At 39.6% G+C, this 17,254-nt stretch overlaps 1 protein-coding gene across 1 annotated transcript in view; it reads left to right on the top strand.

Moving 5' to 3' along the window:
• The window catches only part of Ide (Insulin degrading metalloproteinase), a 692,915-nt gene that overhangs the window by 640,618 nt on the left and 35,043 nt on the right, over positions 1–17,254 (top strand). Inside the window, exon 26 of the mRNA XM_090384737.1 lies at positions 16,065–16,126. Within this exon, the coding sequence (XP_090240863.1) occupies positions 16,065–16,126 (62 nt within the window). The remainder of the gene's footprint in view (positions 1–16,064; positions 16,127–17,254) is intronic.

The following is a 17,254-nucleotide window of genomic DNA, read 5'->3' as shown; positions in this document are numbered from 1 at the left end:
GATGTCCTAGAGAAAGTGAAGTGTAAAACCAAAGGAGTACAGGTTCAATTCATATGTTCTGAAGATGATATGCCAGCACTAATGGAAAATGAAGAGGAGTTTAAACACACAATAGAAGTAATGGAAGAAGTTTTATTAGAAAATGGGTTCAAAATTAACACAAAAAAGACAAAGATAATGGTTGATGGAAAAGAAAGTAAAAAAAAAAAAAAAGATAGACAAGATAGAAATACATAAGGAAATTGAACAAGTAAGTTCATTTGTATACCTTGGAAGCAACGTACAAGAGGATGGCAAAAGCTATTTAGAAATAAAAAGAATTGCAATAGCAAAAGAAGCACTTAGGAAAAAGAAATCATTTATTGCAAGCAAGATAAACAAAGAAAAGAGGAAAAGATTCATGAAAATCTATATAGGAGCATACTGCTGTATTGATGTGAAACATCATCAATAACAGCAACAGACTGGAGGAATTGAAGCATTTGAGATGTTTTCCTAGAGAACATTGATGAAAATCAACTGGAGAGAAAAAAGATGAATGAAGAGGTCCTCAGAGTAGCTGAGGAACAAAGAACAATCAAGAAAACCTTAATAAATAATAAAAAGAAAGATGCAGTTCCTAGGACATCTCTGGAGACACAATGATTGGATAGTAAACATACTAGAAGGACATCTTGAAGGGAAAAGAAGCAGAGGACGACCAAGAATCACACTACTTGGTGGGCTCTGACTCTCAAGAATGAACTACAGTGAAGCAAAACAAAAAGCCCAAAATTCAGGAGGAGTGGAGAAAAAAGATTTTTTTGGCAGCACGGCTTAGCTCTCATAAAGGCCCATAAGAACACTGAGTTAGCACCTAATATTCTCTTATTTTTTATATCCAGCACACACAGAAACATCCCCCTTGGCAATATCATGTCCCATTCCCAATGGCTCTGCAAATATCAAACAATCTGTACATTTCATATGACTGTGATTCAGAGGACAACTGCGCCCCCTCAGTTCCTTCCCTAAGCCATGGCACTCCTACTTCCTTGAGCTTGTTGCTTTGCTTCTTTGGTCTGAGGCATGATTTCCATTCAAATTCAGTATTTTAATAAAAATACTACACTAAATCTATATACCTAATGCAGTAATAACACTATGCACTGGTTATGCTATGATGTTTATACACAGTCTAAATTTAAAAACTTTCCCAAATGTGGGACAGATCCTTCATATCATTATCAAGAGGACAGTATGAATGACTCTGGATGAATGCACATAACCAACCAGGACTTAACATCTACCATAACTGGGGATGTTTGAGTGGAAACTGCAGACTACTTCTTCACGTAATTTAATGTAGTTCCATGTGTCAGAAATAATAAAAGGAATTGACGAATGTTGTCAGAATTTTGGTATAGTCTTATATGCATGGTTTCCAAAATAAGTATGTTAAAAAATTGGGTTGAAAATCCTATATTGAAATATTATTAGATTTAAAACCACAATTATGGGATATGGAGTGCCATCTCAGCTTGGACACTTCTGAACAGCTAGCCTCAGCTGATATTATATAGCTAGGCTTAGTTATGGTTTTATATTCTTCATGCTTATGGTTGAGTTTTGGTATAAGTGATGGTTGACCTGTACCTGTTTTTCCAGGCTGCTGCTGATTTCATTAGAAGCAGTGCAAGAATGATTTTCACTTCTCCTTACAGCTTCTGTTAATCTATTAGTCTGTGTATCTATTAGTATTAGTCCACAGCCAGAGCATTCAGTGTGATAAAATACACTATGTCTAGTTAAAATAACACCTTTATGCAATAATTCAGTAGGAATTGAGAATAATTTCTCAGTAAATGGTAAACATAACATATATTTCTTTTGGGCTGACAGATCGATTTTGTTAGAAGTAGATAGATATCCGTGTAATACATTATTCTTAACATTATCTGTTAACAATTAAGGGTAACCGTGATGTTGAAATCATACAGATTATTAATTTCTTCATTTCTATCGTTCAGCATCATCCTGAATTTCACTGCATTAATAAATTGATTATACAGAACAGATATCTTGTGTGACAGGATAGAAACTCTCAAAATGTAAGTATAACTGTAAATTTCCTTTTAATGGAATATTTTAGTGTGCAAGAGTTTTTATATTTTCATAATAGTCATATTCGACAAGTTTAAGGATTCCTGAATTTCAATTTCTGATGTAGATTTAACAGGTGAGTTTATATTATTGAATATGTTTAAAACCTGATTAATGATGATTGTGACAATAATTATGTCATTAATATAATGGCCATAAAATGAAATAGCACTTGTAAAGCTACTTTTAAGCTACTTTTAATTTCAGCTAGATAAATCTCTGCAGTTAATCTACTAATAGTTAATTCAATGGGTAAATATTAAATTTGTCTATAAACTTTGCCATGGAAAATTATAATTTGCATCTGTTAAGATATTCACTAAAGCCATTATTTTTAAGTGGTGAAATTTTATTATGTTTCTGCAGTTGGGCATCTGATTGAATTAATCTGTTTAACATATGTGATGTAAAAGGCACATTAACATATGTGTGGAATGATATGATGTTTAACGAAAGCATCATCCATCATTAGAAAGTTCCAGGCATTTTATTTGACCATATAAATGCACATTAATTTGTGTGGAATGATATGATGTTTAATGAAAACATCATTAGAAAGTTCCAGGCATTTGATTTGACCCTACAAATGAGACCTATTTTCAGTAGTGAATTGCAATATTGATCAGTATACAAAAGCCTTATAAAATCGTACACAAAAGAAGCAAGAGGTGCTGAAACCACGAATATTATTTGATATGAAACTGTAGATCTAATAGAATAATTTAATTTATCTACTTTGACCCATCTAAATAAAAACAGTGTATTGTAGGTGCAGACGTTGATATCTTTTCACCATGTCTAAAATAAAAGGTATTAAAGCCAACAACTGAAATTGAATTTATCTGTATGAGTGATTTTTTTTATATATACATTATATCAGTGATATTATTATTGTCACTACTATAGTAATTAATCAGGTTTTAAGCATAGTCAGTAATATCCACTCACATCTTAAATATACATTAGAAACTGAAATGCAAGAATCCCTTCCTAAATCTGACTATAAGAAGACAAATTTATGGCTATACTTATATTTTGAGAGTTTCCACTCTATCACACACACACAAGATGTCTGTTCTATATAATTAATTTATTATTGCACTGAAATTCAGTACGACAACAGAAGATAGAATTGAATAACCTTGTGTGCAGATTCGTACACCATGGCTACCCTTATTCATTAACAAACATAGATATCTATCTACTATCTAACAACTATCAAGCTACTCTACTCTATTCTATCTAATGACATCAATCCATCAGCCCAATAGAACTGTATGATATCTTTACCATTTACACCCATATGGCATAGTAATTTTAATTTTTATTTTGTAATTCTGACATTGCTTTTACATACTGACCAGTAATGAAATTAGGGAAATTATTCTTAATTCCTACTGAATTATTGCATAAAGTTGTTATTTTAACTAGACATAGTGTAGTCTATCACATTGAATGGTCTAGCAGCGCTGCTGTGACCATATGTATGTGCCACCAGTAAGTGAAATCAAATTTATTTTATTTTAAAAAATAAAATAAGGTGTAAATAATTATTGTTAATTTATTGAAAAAGAAAAGAATTACAACATATCTCACATATAATATAATGAAACAACAAACAAAAATGGGAAGCATTCAAAGAACTTATCTTGGAAGCTACTAGGCTTTACATACCAACTAAGAAATATTGTTCAAGGTTTAAGCCTAAATCGATGTCAGATGAACTAATGAGACATATGGCAGAGAAGAAAAATGCATGGGATACATATAAATTAAAACGTGACACAGAAGCCTATGATAGATATAAGTTGATTTGTAACAAAGTTACAAAGGAGGTTAGGCAGGCAAAGGCAGATTACGAGAAATCTTTGGCAAGGGATGCAAAGAAAAACAGCAAAGAGTTCTTTACTTATGTAAACTCTAGAAGGAAGGGGATGAATCAGATTGATCCACTTTATATTGATGGTTCAACTGTTGATGATCCTGCTCAGGTAGCTAACAAACTAAATGAATATTTTTCATTGGCATTCACACATGAGGAGATATTCAGCGAGGGGAATGCCAGAGGTGTATTCAACTCTGGCAGTAAGCTAGATAATCTTGTAATAACTGAGAGTAAAGTGGAGGAGAAATTGTTGAAGATAAACACAAGACAGGCACGGGTGGATGGGATCTATCCAGTTATATTAAAGGAGGCAGCAAAGGAAGTAAGCAAACCCTTAGCCATAATTATGAGAGCTTCCTTGGACTCAGGGGAGGTACCCATAGACTGGAGATGTGCAGATGTGACCCCAATTCACAAAGGAGGATCAAAGGCTGACACAAGTAATTATAGACCTGTGAGTTTAACTTCTGTTCCAGGAAAATTAATGGAGGCACTGGTTAAAGAAGCACTGCAGGATCATCTAGACAAGACTTCAGTTATAGCTCGGACACAGCATGGTTTTGTTAAGGGAAGTCTTGCCTGACAATTTGATTGGATACTATGATGCAGTCACAAAAGAACTGCATGCAGGGAATAACTTTGATATTATATACTTGGATCTTAGAAAGGCTTTTGATACTGTTGCACATGGAAGACTGCTGCACAAATTGGAGCAGTGTGGCATTGGAGGCAAATTGCTGCTATGGATAAAGGGGTGATTGAGGCGGAGAAGACAGAGAGTGGTAATCAATGGACACTGCTCATCATGGATTAATGTTATTAGTGGAGTCCCTCGGGGTTCAGTTTTGGGTCCATTATTGTTTTCTGTATTTATAAATGATATTGATGATGGTATATCAAGCTTAATGTCCAAGTTTGCAGACAATACAAAAGTTGGCAGGGTTGTTAAGGACACTACTGACACTATGCTGCTGCAACAGGATCTGGAAAGGTTGAGCAGATGGGCTGAGCGGTGGCAAATAAAGTTTAACATTGACAAAAATAAAGTACTACATATGGGAAACAGCAACCCCAGGGCAACGTATCAACTCTGTGGTGCTACACAGAGTTGATACAGAGCTGGGGGTAATTGTGCAGGCAGATATGAAGTTCTCTGAGCAGTGCAGTCGGCCTGCAAGAGTAGCTCATGGTGTCTTATCAATGATATGCAGGAATTTTTCTAGCAGGGATAAGGAGGTGATTATTCCCTTGTATAAGGCAATGGTCAGGCCACATCTTGAGTACTGTATACAGGTCTGGAGGCCTCATTTCAATCATGATGTAGATCTGTTGGAACGAGTACAGAGAAGGGCAACAAGATTAGTGAATGGAACAAAGGGTTGCTCTTATGAAGAAAGGCTCAAGTTTTGCAAATTACAGTGTCTGGAGAGTAGGCACTGGCGAAGTTATCTGATAGAGGTGTATAAAGCCTTGAATTGTTTGAGCATGCTCAATGCCGATGGGATTCTTCCTCTTGCTCAGAATAATCACCTGAGAGGGCATAAATTCAAATTGAGGAAAGACGGGTGTAGAATAGATGTGCAGAAATTTGCCTTTAACCAGCGGGTAGTTGGTTGGTGGAACAGACTTCCATCCCTTGTTGTGGAAGTTGATAGCCTAAATAAATTTAAGGCTCAGCTGGACAGTCATTTCGAACGAACGGAGGGGCGAAGTGGAAGGTTTTTTTTTTTTTTTTTTTGGCTGATGCTGCATAAGCTTGCTTTCTTGCATCATATGCCTCTACTAATGCTAATGCTAAAAATAACAAAATCATTCTGAAGTTCTGGAAATAAACTTTAAATTCTAAATCACAGTAATTGTACAATAATATAATAAAAGGAAAATTAAACAAATTTACATTTCTTTGCTTTATGAGATGTGAATTTATTAATTATTTCCTTTATGTTTATTGCTCCAAAAGATCATTTTCTATTGAAATTATTGCCAAATTAGAGAGTCGTTGAGACATTTTCGATTGTAAATGATTTTTGATTAATTTTGAAAAATCTGTTCACCTGAGACAACTGAAACTGGTAAAGTTAAAAAAATTCTTAATGCAACCATAAAATTTGGAAAAGTATTTTTAAAAATATATTGTAAACTTCAGCTGGAGCGATATTGTCTTTAGTATGAATTTGAAGTACTCTAAGTTCTTCAGATAATGCTAAACCATCAATTCTGGACTCATTACAATCAATGTCACTTAACTTAATATGTAAATACAGTATTTGTAATGATTAAATAAATCATCAGCGGACCATTTTTAAATTCAGAAATATTATAAGACATTTTAAATATTTCTACATGTTCTTTCATATTTGTAAACCTTTCAGTTAATGAGAAAATTGTTGTGTCCATAATTTGAAAGTAAAAAATTAATTTTGAAATTTTGTCCTGGATCCTGATTAGCTTCATCTCTGCTTTCATAATAGAAATAATGATTTTTCAATCTTTTCTTTGCCATGCTTGCTTCTGCAAACGAAGCTTGAATGCCAGTGATAGTAGCCATATTATTAGCCGAATCAAGAATTTTTTGGACTGCTTCCTCTGTTCTATTCATCACAGAATATTTTCTTGAAAATATTCCGTGATATTTTGTAGATGTTCAAGAGCTTCGTATATATCAGAATCCTTTTTTTGGGGGGGGGGGAGCATTTTACTTATCGGATTAATTTTATTTAAAATATCATGCCAAATTATAATTAAACAAAGAAACTTATATGTTTTATTTAAGGATATTGATTTAGCATGATTCCTTGTATCCATATTTTTATTTTCAGCTTCAGTGATAAAATCATAGCAAAATAGTAGAAATGACTAGCTTCTCTAGTCATTTCTAGTATTTTATCTGTAATACTTTGTGAAATTATTTCAATAATTTCATTTTGTATTTGATCACTCAAATAATGCACGATATTTTTCTATTCAGATATATGAATACGGCGAATATGTTCTTCCATAACTGAATCAAATTTAGCAATTGTTTCAGAAAGTTTTAAAAAGTTACCATTGTCCATTTCATATAAATCTTTTGAAGATCCCCATTGCTTTGCTAAAGACTATCATATATATTATTTTGGCTGAACTCCAGAACATAGGTATCTCCACTGCGAGCATGGCCAAAAAAAAAAGAGTGATTGTCCAGTCAAGTTCTGTGATTGGCTGATTATTGGGAGTGCATAATTTACCTCATTTTGCGTCTGATTGTTTTATTGGATGCAAATTCTCTCTGATTTTAGTGGGAAATGCAAAATTATCGTGCTGTTGTTTACTCGTTATCATGCTGCTCTGCTGCCCTTGGTTATTGTGCTGTTGCTGTTCCGCTTGCAAAAGGATGGATGTAAGACTGTAACTGAATGTTGTATGAGTGTGTGAAATTGATATCTTCGGAATAGATGTTTTCAGTGTGGATGATTTATGAAGTGTACTGGAATGCGAGGACTGATGAGGTTAGTTTGTTTTTTTTTCCTTCAAGTCGTTTCTTAACAATTTGATTTTTTTCGCAGTAATTGTATGTATGAGTTGTTAGTAACAGGTTCTCTTTAAATTAGCGGGGGTGCTGGGGCAGCAGCCCCCCAGAACAAAAAAAAAAAGAAAGAAACATTTCTGTTGACGTGCATGAGCAATTCTCATTGTTAATGCACATGAAATCATCTAATAATGTGAGAAGGAGAAGTGGTAGTGGTTGTAGGTGGTGGTGATTTTTGTTAGTTGTTTAAAAAAATGCTGTTTTGTCCTTTCTTTTTCTTCATTTCAGCTACGACATAATGTGATGTCACACGACATCCCCCAGTAACATGCAAGGTGCGGAGGAGAGGGGCAGAGTTGCCTTCACATCCTATCACTGCTTTCTTCCGCTCTTTCTCGCTGAATACGGAGTGTAGCCATGCTCTGGAGTATAACCCTGTGAAATATAAATACAAAACAGACAGTGCCAGTCCAAGGTATTTCCACCCTCTGACCAGAAAGATTTTTTGGCACCCCTTACTCAGCATGTACTGTTTATATTTTTGCCTCAATGTTCTTCTGTTTTTGGTGCCCCGGGCAAGAGCCCTGCTAGCCCATACCTTAATCCGACACTAAGCACAGATCCAGATAATAAAAAAATTAAACATAAGGCTGCAATTTCGTGTACTGAATTTATTTCAAATGAATTATTTGCCTGCAGTGTTGAATACTGGTAAATGTTAACCAATCATATGACCAGTGCGACTTCTGGGTATGTGTAAAGTGTGTTTAGGGTCTAACGGCACCAGGGGTTACCCCCATCTCCGTGTAGTCTACATTGTCGCGTGTTACAGAACACTGTAAAGGCCAGAGATTTAAAAGTGTATGGATATTGTTGGATGTAGTGTCGTGTACCGTTGTTCATCTGGCTATTTAAAGGCCAGAGATTTAAAAGTGTATGGATATTGTTGGATGTAGTGTCGTGTACCGTTGTTCATCTGGCTATTTAGCCGCTGGACCCCTACTGAGGCCCAACGTTGCCCACACTTAGCCCCGTGGAGGCAAGCCAGGTACACCAGTATTTTTAAATAAGTACTCTGGCAGGTCCTGCCACCTAATTTCCTGGGATTTCAGTGGCTAGGACCAAAAAAAAAAAAAAAAAAAAAATGGGGGGTGCGCTAGAGGTTGGGTCAGGCCAAGGAGTTTTAAGTTATACAGTGTGGAATTAAGAATTTTGGGTGTAGGGCTAGGATAATTTTGACATGGGATGAACGCTAGTTGGAAAGCTAGAGGGGGGAGGGGAGACTAAAGGCTGGGGGGTGAGAGACAGAAGTATAGGGTCGATAGAGTAGATGACCCCAAAATCAGTGAGGCAGGCCCATGCCACACCAGAAGGAAAGGGGGGGGTGGCGGGGAGGAGACAAGGGGACCTTCACCTCCTCCCCGCCAGGACAGGGGAGAAACAGGGCCGCGCAAGGGAGCACGGGTTCAGGATCGCCACGTGGCATTGGCAGCAATGCTGCGTGAAGTCATAGTTGGCAGAGTCCACTCCGAGAAGGTGAGATTCGAGTAGTGCAGTCCTGGGACAGACAGGTCCCGGCCGGGTGGTGAAGTCATTTCAGTAGTGAGCTGCATGAAGATGTATTTGGTAGAGTCAATCAGAGAGGATCAAATCCGAGTAGTGTCAATCCTGGGACAAAGAAGTCCCGTCCAGATAGTAGAGTCATTTCAGTGGTGAGTCAACTTGGTGGGAGGCGAAGCCGGAGCGGCAGTCATGGTAGATGAAGGTGATGTTGAGACTACATTGTAAAGGCACAATTATTGTGCAGGTTGAAAGTCTTCACGGGGATTGCAGTGTGCTGAAGCAAGTAGTGGTCTTAACACATGGCTGTTTAGGCCGTTTCATTGTCTGGTTGGGTCTGATTCTGTGGTTGTGGTAGGGTTTTCCGCCTCGTGAAGAGGCCCTGAGCAAAGTTCGAAAAGGCTGTATAGGTATGGTGGTCTTCCAGGAGATGTTGCTCCTGATCTCTCGGGATGAAATGAATTTGTGTGATGAGAGAAGATCTGAGGTCATCATATAGTAGGCAGTCATGCATCAAGTGGTCCCAGGTTTCCTGGGCACCACAGGTGCAAAGGGGGCTGTCGGAAAGTCCAAGAAGGTTCAGTTTGCTGCGAAAGGCACCATGCCCTGTTAGGAGGTACGTGGTTAGAAGGCCTGGGGAGAACCAGGATGGTGATTTGGGATATACTTTGCATATGTCTGGTATAAATTTGCGGGTGATGGCCCCTTTAGTGGATTCAGACCATCTGGCTTGCCAGGTCTGTTGTAAGTAGGTTAGGAGTCTGCTTTTTTCGCTGGAATAGGTGTTAGCAGGATCCGTGGTAAAATCAATAAAGGTGGTAGACTTTCCTCTGCTGAGTTGATACATCATCCCCACATGGGCCACCTCAAGGTCTAGGGGCAGTACACCGGCGAGGACTTGTAGGGCGTGCGTGCTGGAGGTGCAACATGCTCTGGTTATCGTAAGGAGAATTGGCCGTTGAATGATGTTCAGCTTTCTTCGTCCTACCACAGTGGAGGCTTTGGTGAACCATATGCCAGAACCGTAGGTGATAGCTGGTATGAATATGGCTTTATACAGTAAGGCTAGAGTGCGTTTTTTGAGCCCCCAATCTCGGCGGGTAACCCTGGCAACCAGTGCAATGTAATTTCTAATTTTCTTTTGTAGATAGTTGAGATGTGGGAGAAATGTTAGTTTGCTGTCGATGATAATGCCAAGGAGTTTCAGCTGAGTAACAAGCTTGATGGTTGTGCCATGTATCTTGATTTGAGGCGGCCTCTGCGGATCAAGATAGCCCTTCAGGAGAATGGATTGAGTTTTTTTTTTTTTTTTTTTTTTTTTTTTGATTTGGTAGTTGTTGGCGCATCGGCTTCTGTGGCCATATTGCACCTCCCAAGGTTTTTGCAGTACTTTGATCCAAGCCCGAGGCGGGAATCGAACCCGCGACCTTTGGGTTGCCGGGCAGGTACTTTACCCACTCGGCCAGCCCGGTCGGCTTGAGTTTTTGTGGATGAGATGGTCAGATGGTTTTTCCGGACCCACGCTTGAAGGGTGGTAAGAGCTCTGTTGGCAGATACTTCAAGCTGAGCCCTGGAGTCCCCTGCCAGGATCAGGGAGAGATCATCAGCATATGCCAAGGTCTGGACATCGCCTAAGTCAGTACTGAGAAGCTCGTCGAGTACAGAGTTCCAGAAAAGGGGGCCCAGGACAGAGCCCTGAGGGCAACCTCGGTGGACACGACGTTCCACGCTGGAGAAGGGAGCCTGAACCACAATGCTCCTGTCACTGAGATAGTTGGCAATGCAGTTGTAGAGATTTCCTGGGAGCTCAGCGCGTCTCAGCCGTCCGAGGACGCTAGGCCACCATAAGGTCGAACGCCCCAGCAAAGTCGATCGAGATGACAAGGAGGTACTTCTGGGTGCAGTTCCTGGCAGCATTTGTAATAGCCTCCAGCGCATCGACCGTAGACATGCCCGGTTTGAATCCAAATTGATTTCGTGCTGGTAGCTGTGCAGTATTGTAATGGTTTTCCAGTCTCCGTCTAAGGAGCTGCTCAAAAACCTTACTCAGCACAGGAAGGAGAGCAATAGGCCTGTACGAGTCAGGGCGATCATACGGTTTAGTTGGATTTTTGAGTATGAGCCGAATGGACGCAGTTTTCCAATCAGTTGGGAACCATCCCTTTAGCAGGCAATGGTTGAAGAGGTTTAGCAGGGTTTCTGGAGCGAATTCAGCAACTTTTTTAATTATTTCGGGCTCGAGCATGTCCAGGCCTGGTGACTTGTTATTTCTCAGTCTCCCAATGGCCATAGAGAGATCCTCGACGTTGAAAGGCTCTTCCACGAGTGTTGAGTTATAGTTGTTATTGTCGAGGCAAAGCTGCTGTTGTTCTGGTGAGTTGTCATCTGGTGGCTGTTTGAAAGAGTAATCAAGTATGTTTGAAATTGAATGCTGCCAGGTGGAGGTCATGTGGCCTTGTGGGGTGATTGTGGAGCGAATAACTTCTCCCCTTGGCAGTTTGTTTGTTGTTACCTTGAACACGACACCCCAGGGGTCAGAGTTACCAACTGTTGATACCAGGTGCTCCCAGGACAGTCTTTTACGCTGCCTGATCATCGCGTTGTAGGCGTTTCGAGTTTCTCTGTACTCCTGCCGGAGGTATTCAATTTCTGCAGGGGGCCAGGATCGCCTGGCTCGTTGGAATGCACGCCTCTTTTGGTTTACTTCACGTCTGAGGGCCTGAAGCTCTCCTGACCACCAGGGGACTGCTCCAGGGATGGGATTTTTCCGTTTTATTGCTGTGTTTGCAGCGTTCGTAATTATGTCCGTGACCTTGCGCTGATGGGAGTCTGGATGCTGAACTTGCACATTCTCGGTTTGTAAGTGCAATATCCCATTGATGAGTGTTTCTTTAAACAGGTTCCAGTCAGCTTTGTTCAAAGCGTATCTGTGTTGCTTCTGTCTGATAATTGTGGACTGAGTAATCGATCTGTACATGTTGAAAGTTATGGCCCGATGGTCTGAGGTGGACCAGCCCTCCCGTACGGTCCAATCCGACAGAAATCTAGCAAAGGACCTAGTGGAGAGAGTCACGTCAATCGTAGATTCCCAAAGTGAGCTGGAAAACGTCGGCAGGCTGTTGGGCCTATTTATGACTTCCAGACCACTATTGGCCAGGAACTCCTCCAACCGCTGTCCATTTGCAGCACTTCTACGCCCTGGGGTCTCACTGTGCCAGAGGGCAGAGCGGCAATTTACGTCAGCACAAATGACAATCTTTGCACCCGCCAGTTCTGTTAAGACATGTTGTAGGTACTGGACTGCAGGTAGAATGTCCTCTCCCGGCCTGCAGTACAGAGAAACGGCATAGAAGTCGCCCAGAGAGGAGATGATGTGGGCACAGGCGGCCCATGGAGAACAGAGATGAGATATCTGCATCACAGTCAAGTGAGGATTCCTCACAGCGATCGCCGCCCAGGGTGTCACACCAGGAGCCTGGACAATTTTGTAGGACAAAGGGTATCCCCTTATTTTGTTTGAATGAGTGTAGGGTTCTTGTATTAAGAGAATATCGATGTTTTCCTCATCTGCCTTCTGTCGGAGTTGCGCCACAACGGCCTTTGCCCGCTGCGCGTTTATTTTCAGGAATTTTATCTTGTTGCTGTTATACTGTTTATGCAGTGTCCCCATAATTTATTCGTTGTTGGAGCGTGCTCTTGGCCTTGATGTAGACAGGGCATTTATTATCCCGAAGTGAGTGGGCATGAGGTAGTTTCTGGCTTTTACAGTTAGCACAGATTGGTTCATTGGCCTTGTTTGGGCAGGTTTCATAGCTGTGGCCTTTATCGGCACAGTGACCACAGGTCTGTTCTGTCTGGGTGCACGTGTGGATCGTGTGACCGAAACGACAGCATCTGAAGCATTTTGGGACAGCTACATGCTCCTTGTAGCGGTGAGAGCCCCAATTTATGTACACTCGATTGTGGTGGGTCAGTATGTGCCAGGCTGTTGGTGCCAGTTCTACAACCCAGTTGAAGGAAGTGCCACTTCTAGACTTTGTTTGGTACTTTGGCTTTATTAGGTTAGCTGGGTTCTCTTTTGGGAGTGCATGTTGGAGGTTGCGCCTGTACAATTCATCTCGTATGTTGTTGGGGTCCAGGCCCTTGTCGATGTCATAAATTACTATTGAGGGTGCCTTTTTCCTTGGGGGCTCAGCTAGAAGGCCCAGGGTAGGTATCTTAGCATTTGTTAATATCATATCAGCGTCGTCCTTCGAGTCAGTTTCTATGATGATGCCAGTATTTCGGGTCTTTCGAATGGATTTTATTTTAGTGTTTCTCAGGTCATCAGTAAGGGAAGCGATTACAGTCTTCTTAATCTCCTCGCTTGTTTTTGGTGCATTGGCTGTGGCCGGCTTGAGAACTACCAGGTGTGGTGTTGGTAGTAATGTCTTTCTTTTTGGTGGCGGGTCCATTCTCGTATTTAGCTTTGTGTTCCTCAGCGCATCAGCAAAAGTTGGGGCGCGCTGTAGCATTTGTGTGCCCCTACATTCGAGGTATGCCTCGAGTTTGGCCTCATTCCTCTCAGAAGCAAGGTGAACGTTGCGCAGGATGGTTTCAAGCTTTGCCCAGATATCAACAATCTCGCCCCGAAGGGTTGAGGTAATGCGGCTGGAAGACTCTTTTAGTTTATTTTCTAGTTCAACTCGCAGGGCCAATACCTGCTCATTAACGGTGCCCTCTGGAAGAGTTGGGTCGATGTTAGTCGACTCTTGCTGTTTTGTCGTCTTTTCGCGGTTGTCTTGTATGGGGCCCTGGGATCCCTGGGGCTCTTGAGGCTCACTTTGCGAGCGGGTTTCCCTGTCCGATTGGGGAACTACCCGTTTTCTATGTTTCTTTTTGGATACCGGTGTCAGCCGGACATCCTCAAAATTATCCGTGATTTCAATGTCAGGTTGGTCACTTTTTGTATTATCAGTGGTTTGTTGAGCGCTCGATGAACAAATCAATTCAGTGGGATTTGTACTGGGTGTATCCATATTCTCAGATTAGTTGGAAATATCGGTTTATCGGGAATATTCGGATAACAGATTATTGCTGCACAGTTTGATAGAGGTTGAGGAATGACGAAGTTTGGTGCCAACCACAGGTTTGTGGCTAAATTTGAAGCCAGATAGTGCACGGATGTCGATTTGGGCTATCCCCCACTGTAACGTGAGGGGGGGGACGCACAGCCGTAAGATAGCCTTGGAGAACCTGTGCTACTTTCTTCTAGCGTTTTCGCAGCCGCAGAAGCTTATGGTAAAGTCTGTTTTTCCACTATACAAGCAGGAACGAAAGTAAAAGCTGTCCATGGTAAGTCTATTGCAGCGGGGGGGGGGTCACTGAAATCATGATTTCACCGAAAATTGTTCCCTAACATAGTTTGAAGATATTGGACGTTATCACAGTTCGAGGTTTCACAGGTGGAATTGCCGTCCCCAATCAAGGTCACAGCTGAAGGGGTAGATAATTCACTAATCCCTGCGCCGGAGGGGAGTGCTACACATTCCTCCCAAGTCTAGTGCAGGGTATTTGCGTGGCAACCACAGTATAATTGGTGCCTCTCTATAGCCCTGCTGTCAGCCGCATGGTGACCAGTACGGTCTGGCAACAAAGGATATAGATAAAAAACGCAAATAATCTGCAAAGTTCCCGTTAAATAATCAAAAGTTTCTCACCCTGAGATCCACTGTAGTAGTTATACTAAGGAGTAAACTTTTCAAAAACTAGTAGACACTGTTACCACATATTAGTGAACAAGATCCAGGAGCGCGGAGAACGTGCGTCCACACTAGACGGCGGCCATACTGTAGTCCTGCGACTTCTGGGTATGTGGAACAGGCAGTTGGATAGGTTTTACCAAGTACCACTGATTTGTAGAATAGTAATTCCTTTAACTCTTAATTCGTGCTTAGTAGCAGCACTAATTGCCTGAAGGCCAGAACTACAAACTGTTAATGCATTCCCAGTTAAGCCTCTCATAATGTGTGTGTGTGATGATGTCTCCTGCAGCAAACTGCTTTCTGCGAGTTTACATAGCGCTGGACTTGACGTCATGAATATCTTTTTATTTTTGTGAATTGAACTTTTCCCGTTTCCATTGTACAAAGTATATTAGTCTACCACTTATTTTTATGTTTGTACAACCTTTGCTCTGTTATACACTTTAACTGGGCGAATGCCTGTTGTGTATATTATATGTTAAAAAATAAAATAAAATAAAATAAAATAAAATAATCAGTTCGTTATATGGAAATTTTTTTTCTATGGAAACTATTTAAAATATAATTACCAAGGGGAATTAAAAAAATATCGCTAAATAGAAAATTTCATTTTAAAGAAGTTTGTTAAACAGAGTTCCAACTTGTATATGTCAAAATAATTTTTGGTGGCCTCCTGAACTGCTGCCTGTAAGCGACACATACCTCGCCTACCCACTTGCGGCGGCCCTATGAACTCAATTTACACATATGGATCGTATCTATCTATACAACAATATATAAACTCAGTTGAGGCTGGCTGGTAAGAAGTGTCCAAGCTGAGCCATCACTCCATATCGCATAATTGTGATTTTAAACAATTAGCAGTTTTAAATAGAATTGGGAATAATTCACAGATAATGAAATATTTATCTTGATATATATAACTCAACTTACAGTCAATGAATTTTCATTAAATTTAATAGTGCATCTATTTAGAATGTTACGTAAAAATCATTACTTTGAAAAACTATGTATGTGCCTTAAACATAATATAATGCATGCATTGCCCAACTTGTTTTGGAAACATGCAAAAAATAAAAAAATCATTATCCTATAATTAAAAGCAAATCCTCAGTCAATTATATTAACTAATTAGTTGTAAATTTTCACTAAGATTTTCAATTAATATTTATTCATTCAATAAATTTATGCAAATATTATAAGTATTATTTTTTTTTCCCTTTAGATAATATTGAAGTTGCTTATTTGAAAACATTTCAAAAGGATGATATATTCATGTTTTTTAAGGTAACAATTTTTTTTTCTTAAACAAATATATTCTTAAGCATGTGCATAGTTATGCAGTTAATATTACAATTGCAACCACTAAATTTTGAACACACCTATAATAATACCACATGGTTCTCGTTCCTGGAAAATCTCAGGGAAAATGAAGTGAAACATTAGTAAAATATTTTTTCAATGAAATACTGCAATTATACTTCTGTAACATTTTAGTTACCCATAAGTATTATTTTTTAATCCTTTTGCAAGTTTACACGTACGTACGTACGTACGTACGCATGCACGCACACACGTGGTGTGTGTGCATGCATGCATGCACACCGATGACCCAGAACGTTATGACCAGCAAGTAGCTATGCAAATCGAAGCAACTGCAGGTGAACTATGGCGTGGGTTGGGACACGCTTTAAAAAACACCTGATTCTTTTTATTATTTATTTTAATAAGTGTAGGGAATTCTTTTTGTGTTGACAATAAACAATGCATGCATGTATAAATCACCCACCCACTTTATGGTAAGTGTTATCTCACTGGCAGAACAATAAAAGTAATATCTCACTGGCAGAACAATAAAAGTAATATATATGTATAGCTGTTTGCTTGCATTAGGCTCTATTATCCACTTTGCAAGAATTCAGCATGCTTATTGATCTGTGTAATAAAAAGAGCACCCAATATATAGAGTAAAATTTATATTCTTGTTGCTTTACTTCCAATGCATCAATCCTGAAATGCCATCATATTGACATAGCAGTTCTTTCCCTTTAAACCAAGTGATTTGACTTGGTTTTTAAAACCCTGCTTGCTAAATTGATAGGATAAAGCAAAACTTATTTTGCTTGAACCTATTAACTGAGCAATAAGGATAGTAACACAGAGTTTTAACAGTTTATGGACTTACTCTGTTGTAAAATCCCAATAGAAAAATTAATTTTATCATTTCAAGAGGAAATTTAAAAAATATACACCAATGAGCCAAAACATTATGAGTAGTGACTCTTTATGCAAATTGAAGCAACTGCAGGTGAACTACGCCACATGCCCTGGTTGGGACACGGTATAAAAAACACCTGATACCGAGCTCCATTAATCAGTGTTACTCTTGTTCTTCAGATGGGAAAGGCAGCAGAC

Source organism: Mastigoproctus giganteus, chromosome 11 (genome assembly GCF_048544385.1).
Source record: "Mastigoproctus giganteus isolate SK-2022 chromosome 11, ASM4854438v1, whole genome shotgun sequence".
Lineage (NCBI taxonomy): Eukaryota > Metazoa > Arthropoda > Arachnida > Uropygi > Thelyphonidae > Mastigoproctus > Mastigoproctus giganteus.
The sequence above is the reverse complement of the archived record's forward strand: the minus strand, read 5'-3'. Positions and strand labels throughout refer to the sequence as shown.